This window comes from Sphaerodactylus townsendi, linkage group LG02 (assembly GCF_021028975.2).
Source record: "Sphaerodactylus townsendi isolate TG3544 linkage group LG02, MPM_Stown_v2.3, whole genome shotgun sequence".
NCBI lineage: Eukaryota > Metazoa > Chordata > Lepidosauria > Squamata > Sphaerodactylidae > Sphaerodactylus > Sphaerodactylus townsendi.
In genome coordinates, this window is record NC_059426.1 from 178,981,158 (window position 1) to 178,993,713 (window position 12,556).

Consider the following 12,556-nt stretch of genomic DNA (forward strand, 5'->3'; position numbering starts at 1 on the left):
GCTGATCAGAACTTAATGGCTTTGCTGAGTTTTGAAGTAAATGTTTGGCACAGGAACTGTGGGCAGTGCCGTCGAGTAGTCATCGGTTCTCTCAGGACTACCGTATGTCCAAAAAGAGTATCTGCGAGGACTCAATTCTGGCTCCCAAAAGTGGTGGAGGGAAACTCCAGAAAAAAAATTAATCAAAAAATCTGAAAAGCCAATCAGATCTCCAGAGGCCAATCAGCAACCTCACTGGGCAAAAGCCCCACCCACCCCCCGGCCCCACTACTTTCTAAAACAGTGGTTCTCAACCTTCCTAATGCTGCGACCCTTTAATACAGTTCCTCATGTTGTGGTGACCCCCAACCCTAACATTTACCCATTTTACAGATGGAGAACACTGATGCAGAGAGTCTTAGGCGACCCCCGTGAAAGGGCTGTTCGACCCCCAAAGGGGTTGAGAACCACTGTTCTAAAACACTTGGTGGGTACCAGGAAAGGTGTCGGTGGACACCATTTTGCCACGAGTAATGTGTCGGGGTCCTCTGACCCACGCAGTTTAGGAGCCGGGTTTTTTTCTCCACATAGTTATGGGGTTGGAAGAGACCCAAAGACGAGGCCGTCTTTGCCCAGAAACAAGATCATTGACCCACCACAGCCCTTCACAGGTGAGCCCCCGCAATCTGACCCACTGGTTTTATTTTCCCCTGTAAAGTAGAAAAAGAGGCAAAATAGTCAGGAGGCCAACCAGCAAATATTAAGCAGTATCATACACGTGCTAGTATGAATATTTTGTGTAGGACTTAGTGGTACCTGTTCAAAGCCAAATTCCAGAGCCACTGGCTGAATCTGTCACAGCCTGCAATTTTAGAGACATGCTGCCGTGTAGACTAGCCCCTAAAAGATGCCACTGTAAGATCATACATTTGTTGGTAAGCACTTAAAACATGCACTGAATCTATGCATCTATCAGTTGTATAGAAGGGAGTGTTTAGCAGGTATAGCTTGTCAATGTGATAGAAAAGCAGTAGTGAAAAAAAAATGCCATCCACTGAAATTCCCTCTTCCACACAGCTATTGAGATACAAAGAAAAGGTAAAAGTGCAAGCACAGGTTCATTACTGATGCATGAAGTGACATCACATCACATAAGAACATAAGAACTAGCCTGCTGGATCAGACCAGAGTCCATCTAGTCCAGCATTCTGCTTCTCGCAATGGCCCACCAGGTGCCTTTGGGAGCTCACGTGCAGGAGGTGAAAGCAAGGGCCTGCTGCTGCTGCTGCTGCTCCTGAGCACCTGGTCTGCTAAGGCATTTGCAATCTGAGATCAAGGAGGATCAAGATTGGTAGCCATAGATTGGTATCACAACGTTCATGAGGCAAACTTCATTAAGATACAAGCCTGTTTTTTATTGAGGCTGAGCTCCATTTCTTATATGGGAAGCATACTACAATATTTTTTGTAACTTTGCATTTTCTCTCCCCCTGCCCCTGCTCAATATACTTGATGAGAACACATGCAGTTGCTTCAGTATTTCACCAAAACACCTGTAATAACAAAATATTAAAGAATTATTATGGACTTTTCCTTCACACTTGTTTTTGTTAAACTGTATATTAGGGACAAATACATTTGAAAAGCATATATTGTCTCTATGCCTAACACATTGATCTCCCAGCTCAGGAGTATGGTAATTCCCACTGATGTGTTTCCAGTGGCAGGCGGTGCTGATTTGACACCCGGGCCAAGCAAGTGGGCTGATTCCCATCCAGTGCGAGGTGGCAGAATTTTAAGAATATATGTTAACTCAAACCAAGTAAACCAAGTAATTCAGGTATTCCACCTGAATACCTATGAAGAATTTACGTGAAAATAATTCAAGACAGAATTACAAACAGAGCACACAAGCATGGTGTCGTGGTTAAGAGCAGGTGGATTCTAATCTGGAGAACCGGGTTTGATTCCGCACTCCTCCACCTGAGTGGCAGAGGCTTACCTGGTGAACCAGATGTGTTTCTGCACTTCTACATTCCTGCTGGGTGACTTTGGGCTAGTCACAGTTCTCTCAGAACTCTCTCAGCCCCACCTGCTTCACAGGGTGTTTTTTGTGGGGAGAGGAAGGGAAAGGAGCTTGTAAGCCACCTTCAGTCTCCACACAGGGGGGCTATAAATCCAAAACTCGTCTTCTTCCTTTTGCTCTATTTAAATTAGTTTCGTAAATAGTAATCATGCTGTTTTTCAGTATTTCTAACAGGTCTGTTTGATTTACTTCATTGTGGAGAGTACAGATAAATAGCTTTGTCCTTATTCGGCTGCCTTGCAGTTTGCGTGTTCTTTTCTACCATTTGTCAACCTTAACCCTTCTGTTTTTCCTTCTCCCTCCTTCTGGGTGAGAGTTTTCCATGACCTGTCCCCAGGTTATACATTGGTGTAACTTTTCCTTTCTAAAAGTGAGCAATTACAACTTGGGTTGCTAACGGCAAAAATGTCAGCCTTGCTTCCCAAACCTCTCAGTTCCTGGTGGCTTCTAAACTAGTGGAGAAAATGCCGACCGGATTGTTCTTGGCCCTCAAACGGTTAAAACACCCAATATGGGTAAAAGCGTTTTGCTCTTGGAAGGCTGCAGTTTATCACATGAGTGCCAAATGTATAGTCATGTTCCTCTGCTAGTACATTTTGTTGAATCAGATGGATCTTTTAAACATGAGTTTGTCTTGTGTTACATGAAGTACCCTGAAGGAAGAAAAGGTGCCCTTCATATTCTCACAGACCACAATGGACAGAGCCCAAGCTTGTTTCCTGCTGCCTCAGAGACCAGGACCAGGAGTAATGGATTCAAGGGGAAGGAAAGCATAAGCATAAGCATTTTATTGTCATTGTGCACGCACAATGAAATTTACAGCAGCATTCCTCGATGCACACAATTTCAGACTCCTACCCCATCCTCCCTTTCCCCTTCCTCCACCCATCCCTACACAGCCCCAAACACATCAACACAAAGCTGCAGAGTTTAGCATAGCCACAGCTCTAGAGTAGAAGCTGTCTCTAATTAGTTTTGATTGACCTGTATTGTCTGCCAGATGGTAACAGTTCAAAAAGAGAGTGTGCTGGATGAGACGGGTCTCTCAGAATATTTTGGGCTTTTTTTAGGCTTCGGGAATTATAGAGTTCTTCCAAGGAGGGGAGAGGGCAGCCGATAATCCTCTGTGCAGTAGTGATCACCCTTTGGAGCGCTTCTTCCCTATCTGCCTACATGTGCTGACTGGAGAATCCCATACACAGATCTACAGTAGGATTTAAGACACACTCTCCTATAAGCACAAGCCCGGTAAAAGGACACCAGGAGTTTTCCATCCAGTTGTTGTTTCCTTAAAAGTCTCAGATAGTACAGGAGATTCCACCTAAATATTGGGAAGAACTTCCTGACCATCAGGGCTGTTCGACAGTGGAATTCACTGCCTCGGAGAGTGGTGGAGACTCCTCCTTTGGAGGTTTTTAAACAGAGGCTGGAGGAACATATGTCGGGAGAGCTTTGATTGCGTGTCCCTGCATGGCTGGGGGTTGGACTTGATAGCCCTTGAGGTCTCTATGATTCTATGATTCCCCTAACAGGGATGAATTCTCCTGGCAAAGAGAGAGCTACCACTGCCATTTCCATCCCAAACCCAGGCCTGAGTCTAGATTGAAATGACTGTCTGAAGTGGTGTGGCCACCCCGTCTCCTCTCCAAAATGGAAGGTTGGCTCAGGGCGGTGGGGTGCCAGGATGCCTTCTTCAGGAAAGGGTCACGCAACTGGAAAGGGGCATTTGTGGCTTCCTGGACCCATTGTGGGAGGGCACAGGAATTAAAATAAGGAATGTGCCCTTCATGTGTTACTTTGAAGAAGACCCCTGTCCACAAAAGCTGAGACTGACTATGAGAATTGATCTGATTTTTGAGCAGCCATTAAGAACATAAGAACTAGCCAGCTGGATCAGACCAGAGTCCATCTAGTCCAGCACTCTGCTACTCGCAGTGGCCCACCAGGTGCCTTTGGGAGCTCACGTGCAGGATGCGAAAGCAATGGCCTTCTGCTGCTGCTGCTGCTCCTGAGCACCTGGTCTGCTAAGGCATTTGCAATCTCAGATCAAGGAGGATCAAGATTGGTAGGTCAAGATTAATAGAAGGATGGGCCATCTTCCTTTCTTGTAAAGGAAACTTTAAGTGAGAAAAGTTGGCGCCCTTCCCATTACGTTGCTGAAAGCCTTTTCGAGCTGTTTTAATTCATGCCATTGCAAATATCTCAAAGAGGGCTTCCTTCCTCCCTGCTTCTCCCCCACCCCCTACCCTGAAACTTTCATCTTGTGCTCAGGTGAGACTCTCCCTAGCTGATACTCTCAGTGCCAGGTATGAGAAAAGCCAGAGGGGCTCTGAGACCCGCAGATTTATGTTTCTCTTGAGCCTCCAGTCCAAACTGCACAATAACAGGACCCTTATATAATGTAGATCTAGCATGTGACCTACTTTTGGAACGCCTGCAGTCTCCCTGAGGGGAGCTTTTAGTCCTAATAACTTGACACTGATAGCTGTTGATAAAAGCACTAGATCTGTCTTGCTAGTTTTCCTGTTGCCAAAGCTGCACATTGTTTTAAAACTCAGGGGGTTGATCAAAGACCTTTTCCCCCAAAGAGTTCTATGAATCAAGTGTGTTTTGTTAATTGGTTCATATCAGTTTTAACATCCTTTCAGAAAAAAAACTATAATTGTGGAATTGTAGAATTGAAGAGATAGAAATTGAAGAGATGGAAAAAGTGCAGAGAAAGGCAACGAGGATGATTGAGGGACTGGAGCACCTTCCTTATGAGGAGAGGCTGCAGCGTTTGGGACTCTTTAGTTTGGAGAGGAGACGGCTGAGGGGGGATATGATTGAAGTCTATCAAATGATGCATGGGGTAGAAAATGTTGACAGAGAGAAATTTTGCTCTCTTTCTCACAATACTAGAACCAGGGGGCAGCCATTGAAAATGCTGGGGGGAAGAATTAGGACGAATAAAAGGAAACACTTCTTCACGCAACGTGTGATTGGTGTTTGGAATCTGCTGCCACAGGAGGTGGTGATGGCCACGAACCTGGATAGCTTTAAAAGGGGCTTGGGCAGATTTATGGAGGAGAAGTCGATCTATGGCTACCAATCTTGATCCTCCTTGATCTGAGATTGCAAATGCCTGAGCAGACCAGGTGCTCAGGAGCAGCAGCAGCAGAAGGCCATTGCTTTCACCTCCTGCGTGTGAGCTCCCAGTGGCACCTTGTGGGCCACTGTGAGTAGCAGAGAGCTGGACTAGATGGACTCTGGTCTGATCCAGCTGGCTTGTTCTTATGGTCTTAGAATCATAGACCTGGAAGGGCCCTACACACACCATTTAAGTCAAATTCCCTGCTTGGTGTGGTGATTAAGATCCCCCTCCCCTTCCCCTCCTTCTCCTCTTCCTCCTCCTCCTCTTCTTTTTTAATGCAGGACCAGCCTAGAGCATCCCTGACTTGTCTAGCATCCCTGCTTGTCCAGCTGCTGCTTAAAGACGGCCAGTGAGGGGGAGCTCAACACCTCCCTCTGCAACCCATCCCACTGCTGAACTATGCTTACTGTAAAAAAAATTCTTAGTATGTTGCTGATGCCCTCCTGTTGTTTAAATTTTGAGCCCATTAGTGCGAGTCCTCTGCTGCTGACAGGAACAACTCTCTGTGTCTTTTATGTGGCCGCCCGCGACAAATACTTAAAAAGGGCAACAAAAAGGGCAGTCGTGTTCCCCCTTCTTCCCAATACTAAACATCCTTAAGCCCCTTTCCTCACAGGACTTGGTATACAGTGTACAGTGAACACACAATACAGTGGGCATACAATGTTCAAAATAATGTGTGTGTGTGAGAGCGAGCAAGCAGACTTAGCATAGGCTGACCAGACGTCCTGCTTTTGGCGGGACAGTCCTGCCTTCACACAATTTGTCCCGCGTCCGGCGGGTTAGTTCCATTGTCCCGATTTTTGGGAGGCTGCCGCACTGCCTTCTGGGGCGCAAGGCCGTGCGGCAGCCTCCCGTGCGTGCGGCTGCAGGAGCACAGCCTTCTGGGGCGCTGCCGTTTCCCGCCCCAGAAGGCAGTGCGCTCCTGCAACTGCGCGCGCAGCCGCCTACCCCCTCCCGGTTCACAAAGGTGACTATCTGGTCACTTTAACTTAGCAGTGCCAACATTGACGCTCACTACATGCAGGCCTTGTTGCTCTTCAGATAAGTATACATTTAACCTATAGTTCAGAAACCAATAAAATGTTCTGGGGTATGAGCTTCTCTGAGTCAAAGGTCACATCATCAGATACAACTGAGAATGAGCAAGGTTTGAGTCTGGGAGTACCTGGTAAATCAAGAACATTTCCAGAGTATAATCTTTGGTGATCGAGAGCTGTTTTGACAGGTATTGGAGAAGGGAGATTTGACTCTCCCAAGCTTATTCCCTGCAAATGCTGATCCGTCCAGCAGCTCTTCTACTGCAGGCCGACAGTCACCCATCTGAAACTGTTTTCAAATGAGAATGAAGATCTGTTAGCCCCCATATCCAGGCCAAAAGGTGGAAGGGCTGATGGATATTTATTCTTTTTTGTATCTGACAAAGTGAGCTTTGCTGATGACAACTCAGGCTCTGGAAATTTGTAGTGGTTTATAAGGTGCTACCGGACTGGAATTTTGCTCTGCTACTACAGACTAACATGGCTTGACTGTAATTCAGATAACACAGGATGTTTGGATGCCACGAATCAATATGATTTTCTTCCAAGTGGAAAAGAGCGTTTGGCTGATTATTCACAAGGTTTCTGCCATGCTGCAGGGGTGAATGTCCATTGCGGCAAGATATCTTGTGCGGACAAGTTTACTCGAGCCCCGCTTTCACTATCCATTCTTTCCACGGTAAGTGACACCACATCTAGCATTACTTTAATTTGCTTCACCGCCAGAGCAAGGCAGATTTGCCAGTGGATGTTTTCCCATTGCCCACAGCCAGCCTATCTAGCTTCCCCCTTTGCGCTCACTTGCACTGCGTCCATGCCTTTCCCCTCCCACCCTCCCATGTTGTTAAGTACCTTCCTGCTTCTTATTCATTCTTCCGGCGTCTTTGGATAGCCAGCAAGTAGGAGTCAAAGAAAAGAAGCTCAGCCTCACGGGCTTAGCCAAAACACACCGACCTCTAAATTCCCATGTTGATATCTCAATATAATAATAACAGAGAGTATTTGATCCTGGAGAAACATGAGACCCCACTACAGCTCCACTGCATAGCAAAGAGCCCCAAGGTAAGCGTTCCATGCATAATTGGCTTTAGTCTCACTTAGCAAAAGTAAAGAGCTGTATTGTAGCACCTTAAAGTCTCTTATCCTGGTGGTAAGTTTATACGCACCATGTCATGAACCACAAAATATCGTTAGAATGAAAACATGGTAGTTTTTGAGGTACCTGTTTTTCCTGTTCTATAATTCCTGTTTTTGTTTTTTAATTGTTTTACTCCCAGGTACTCACTGTGATCAGATTTCATTATAAACCAGTGAAGATCAAAGGTCAGATTTCCAGCAAGATAGCGTTGCTGCAGCCAGTTAGATTCAGTGCCATAAATACCGGGATCAAAGGCCATGGAGTCTTCAGTCTGCACATGGCTGACAGGGCTAACAGTTTGCAGGCAGAGAACAGACTGGGAGCGCCATTCTCGGGCACAGGGTGCAAGCAAAGCAAAACGATGGTATCTGCGTTCTGGTCACCACATCTCAAAAAGGATATCGTAGACATTTTTCTCTCTTTCTCACAATACTGGAACCAGGGGGCATACATTGAAAATGCTGGGAGGAAGAATTGGGACTAATAAAAGGAAACACTTCTTCACGCAACGTGTGATTGGTGTTTGGAATATGCTGCCACAGGAGGTGGTGATGGCCACTAACCTGGATAGCTTTAAAAGGGGCTTGAACAGATTTATGGAGGAGAAGTCAATGTATGGCTACCAATCTGGATCCTCCTTGATCTGAGATTGCAAATGTCTTAGCAGAACAGGTGCTCAGGAGCGGCAGCAGCAGCAGAAGGCTATTGCTTTCACCTCCTGCATGTGAGCTCCCAAAGGAACAGGTGCTCGGGCTCTTCCTTATGTTCTTAAAGCTGAGCCAGATGGCAGGAGCCCTTTGGGGCCACCATTGGTAGGGGCCTTCACTTACTTAAAACTGCCACCCTGACAGGGCTCTGTCACTTCTTTTGACTGTGTGGTTGTCAAACGTTCAGGAAAAGGCACTTTCTGGCCTGGAGATGGGAAAATCACATCTAATTGTCTTTCTGCCTCAAAAAAGGGGACCTACTGTTAGGAAAACGAGGGACACGCTACAAAGGAGTTTGTAAGCTGCTTTGAGACTCCTTACTGTTTAGAAAAGCAGGGTTTAAATCCAAGCACCACTTCTCTTTAAGACAACCAGTTGCTGTGTGTTAGTCTTAGTGGGAAATAGGAAGGATTGCCTGCATCTTTTCCATTAGCAGAATGGATGGGTGGGTGGGTGGGTGGGTGGGGGTCTGATGTGTTTGTTCAAAAGAATAAAATATTGTCTGTCTTTATTAAATCATAAATGATCCTTTCTGGCTAATGGCTATGCAGCGGGCTGCAGTTGCAAGAGACAGAGCAATTAGTGTTTACAGCATAATCAACTTTTAACTTAGCAACCATTACAACAAACACCCACCCTCGGCTTGCTCTTCCGGCTAGCTGCCTTTCCACACCTTCCAGCGTTTCCCACCAGCCCTCACTGGTTTGCTGTTCAGATCAGATAAGGGATGTCACTGTGATAATTTCAGAATTCCAGACTGAAGCAGAGTTGGAGGCCAATATGCAGTGGTGGGATCCAAAAAATTTAGTAACAGGTTCCCATGGTGGTGGGATTCAAACTGTGGCATAGCGCCAGTGGGGCTGGGTGGGGCACGACAGGGGCGTGGCTGAGCATTCTGGGGCAGGGCATTCCTGGGCAGGGCTGTGGCAAGGACGCAGCCACTGCGTCGGTCCTTGGGCGGGAAACGAATGCATGAAGGCGCAGGCTGCCACGCACACCGGTGCACCTCCTGCTAGACTGCTTCAAGTTCTGCGCGCTACTGCTGAGAAGAGGGGCATAACTAAGGCAAAAATCACGTGGCAAAATCACCCATTAGTAACCCCCTCTCCGCCCACACAAATAATGAGTAACCTACTCTCGGGAACCTGTGAGAACCTGCTGGATCCCACCTCTGCCTATATGTGGTGCCTATGTGTCCTCAGTAAACTCTCAACCAGCCAGGATGGCTTTTCCCCCCTCCTGCACGTTAATGCACGATGAGATGCCTGCTCTGCTGGGAACACAGGAGTGACTTGAGCAAGTTATTTATCCCATGGTTCAAGGAAGGCCAGCTATTTGTCCTGCCAGGGCTCCCGGTGCCTTGAACACAGCATAAATTCAGAACGCACAAAGCCAAGTCTGGGATTAAATACGTCGCAATTTCACCTGATGAATTTTCCCTTCTCACGAATCTTAAACACACTGAAACCAGGCCAGAGGGAAAACAAAGGGAATCTTACATGGGTATGGTTTCCCACTTTTCAGAAATGGTTTGCTAATCTCTTGTGGTACTCGAGGGCTTAAATAGGTTTTATGAATTGTAAACTGATTGTAAATTTTATGAATGTTGATATGTTTTAATAGGTTTTATGGATTATAAAAAAGTGTTATTGTTATATTGTGATTGTTTTTAGATTTATATTGTGGCTTTTATTTTATGTTGCACTCTGCCCTGAGGCCTTCGGGTATAGGGTGGGCTAAAATACATATAAATAAAATAAATAAATCAGGGAGCAGCAGTGGCGTAGGAGGTTAAGAGCTCGTATATCTAATCTGGAGGAACCGGGTTTGATTCCCAGCTCTGCTGCCTGAGCTGTGGAGGCTTATCTGGGGAATTCAGATTAGCCTGTACACTCCCACACACGCCAGCTGGGTGACCTTGGGCTAGTCACAGCTTCTCGGAGCTCTCTTAGCCCCACCTACCTCACAGGGTGTTTGTTGTGAGGGGAGAAGGGCAAGGAGATTGTAAGCCCCTTTGAGTCTCCTGCAGGAGAGAAAGGGGGGATATAAATCCAAAACTACTACTACTACTACTACTACTACTACTACTACTACTACTACTCTTCTTCTTCTTCTTCTTCTTCTTCTTCTTCTTCTTCTTCTTCTTCTTCTTCTTCTTCTTCTTCTTCTTCTTCTTCTTCTTCTTCTTCTTCTTCTTCTTCTTCTTCTTCTTCTTCTTCTTCTTCTTAATGAATATATAAATTTTAAAGCTAGACCTGGCTGAGGCCCCTTCCACACATTCAGAATAGTGCACTTTCAATCCATTTTCACAATTGTTTGCAAGTGGATTTTGCTATTCCGCGCAGTAAAATCCAGCTGCAAAGTGCATTGAAAGTGCATTATTCTGCATGTGCAGAAGGGGTCAGAAGTTAGCCTTTAACTTCATGCAGCAGGGAGGAACTCCAGCTCAATGCTTGCCTTGGGCACCATTTTTAGAAGATATATCTCTGATGGGACTGGTATATAGCTTCTCTTGTCATTGTCACCTGAAAAGGAATTGGCCTTTTATCCCAACCAGAGTTCTGGGGAAAACTCCCCGGCCTGCTGAGGTATAATTGCAGCATGATTAGTAGAAGTCAGAAGATGAAATGCTCTGTGTTGTAGAGAGTGCCATTTGTCACGTTCTTATGTCAGTGCAGGAATACACTTGCTTTGGAGGAAGGTGTCTGTATGCAGAGTGGTAGGATACAGCCAGCAGGCTCCCCATCCCTGGGACTGATTTATGGAGGAGAAGTCGGTCTATGGCTACCAATCTTGATCCTCCTTGATCTCAGATTGCAAATGCCTTAGCAGACCAGGTGATCGGGAGCAGCAGCAGCAGCAGGCCATTGCTTTCACCTCCTGCAGGTGAGCTCCCAAAGGCACCTGGTGGGCCACTGCGAGTAGCAGAGTGCTGGACTAGATGGACTCTGGTCTGATCCAGCAGGCTAGTTCTTATGTTCTTATGAGACAGCAATGTCCCCACACACCATCTTCAGGAGTGGGGCTTTGCCTGAACTGTGGGGATGTTTTTGCATCGCCTTTTCCATATATGTTCAAGGCAGGGTCCAATATGAATGTTTAAGTTCCGTCTTTAGTAGCCAATAATGAAACTAGGGTGTTGTGGGTGTTCCGGGTTGTGTGGCCGTGTTCCAGTAGCATTTTCTCCTGACGTTTCACCTACATCTGTGGCTGGCATCTTCAGGTGCAGGCGAAACGTCAGGAGAAAATGCTGCTGGAACACAGCCACACAACAAGGAAAACCCACAACACCCTAGTGATTCCAGCTGTGAAAACCTTCGACAACAATGAAACATAAAAACAGACCAAACACTCTGAATGACTGCACTTCTCTCTCCCTTTTAGGAAAAGTTGTTTGTCTCTGAAGACAACGTCGCTGGGTTTCTGGACAGCCTCCAAAGACCGTTCTGCACTGGCCAGCTTGAGACGCAACATCAGGCGTTAATTGAAGTGCTTGATGTGTCTGAGGACAAATGTCAGATCCAGTTAAAGGTAAGAGGCTGTTCTGTATCCTCCCACTGGGGCAATTGGTTGCCCTGGTGGCTGCCTCCAGCCCCGCTGATGTTAACAGCCTCTTGTGTGAAAAAGGCTCCTGCAAGCTTTCCTGCTCCCCCCTTGCCCCCCCTATGGAGCAGCAGTGGCATAGTGGTTAAGAGCAGGTGCGCTCTAATCTGGAGAACTGGGTTTGATTCCCCACTCTGCCACTTGAGCTGCAGAGGCTTATCTGGTGAACCAGGTTAGCTTGTGCACTCCCCCACATGCCAGCTGGGTGACCTTGGGATAGTCACAGCGCTTTGGAGCTCTCTCAGCCCCACCTCAGGCCCCACCTCAGCCTCACAGGGTGTGGGGGGGGGGGAAGGAAAAGGAGAAGGAGATTGTCAGCCCCTTTGAGTCTCCTAGAGAAGAGAAAGGGGGGGTATACATCCAAACTTCTTCTTCTATGTTTGAAGTGTGCTGATCAGCGGTGTGTTATATGGCGTATTACATTTCATCCAGTGCTTCCCCCAAGGAGCATTCTTCTATAAAGGAACCAATGGCCCTCAGCTTGCAAGACCTGAGCAAGACTGTTAATGAGAGGATGCTTTGGAGGTCACTGTAAGTCGGAAGTCATTGGATGGCCGTTCACACACACAAAAACAGATTGAGCTAAAATGGCAGAGGCACAGGAGTGAAACTCTCTGAAACAGTCTGCGTTTAAACCTTGCACCGAATGTTGCATTTCCAAATGTTTACTGAAGTTATCGTGTCCCTGCTTTGCAGAAAAGTCCCACCCAGCTTATATCCAGCCACCGAAGTTCAGGGCCAGCTGCTGGACTTTGCTACTTGGCGGCTGGGGCCGAGGAATTCCTTTTATTGCCCGTGTTGAGAGAAAGAATTGAATGGCAGCAGAGTGTGGGCCCAGCTCAAAGGCTGTCCTGCTCTGCTTTCAAACTC

General features: G+C 46.7%; 1 protein-coding gene across 1 annotated transcript in view; it reads left to right on the forward strand.

Annotated features, from left to right (window-relative positions):
* The window catches only part of DNAAF2 (dynein axonemal assembly factor 2), a 31,610-nt gene that overhangs the window by 13,877 nt on the left and 5,177 nt on the right, over positions 1-12,556 (forward strand). Inside the window, exon 2 of the mRNA XM_048486155.1 lies at positions 11,468-11,614. Within this exon, the coding sequence (XP_048342112.1) occupies positions 11,468-11,614 (147 nt within the window). The remainder of the gene's footprint in view (positions 1-11,467; positions 11,615-12,556) is intronic.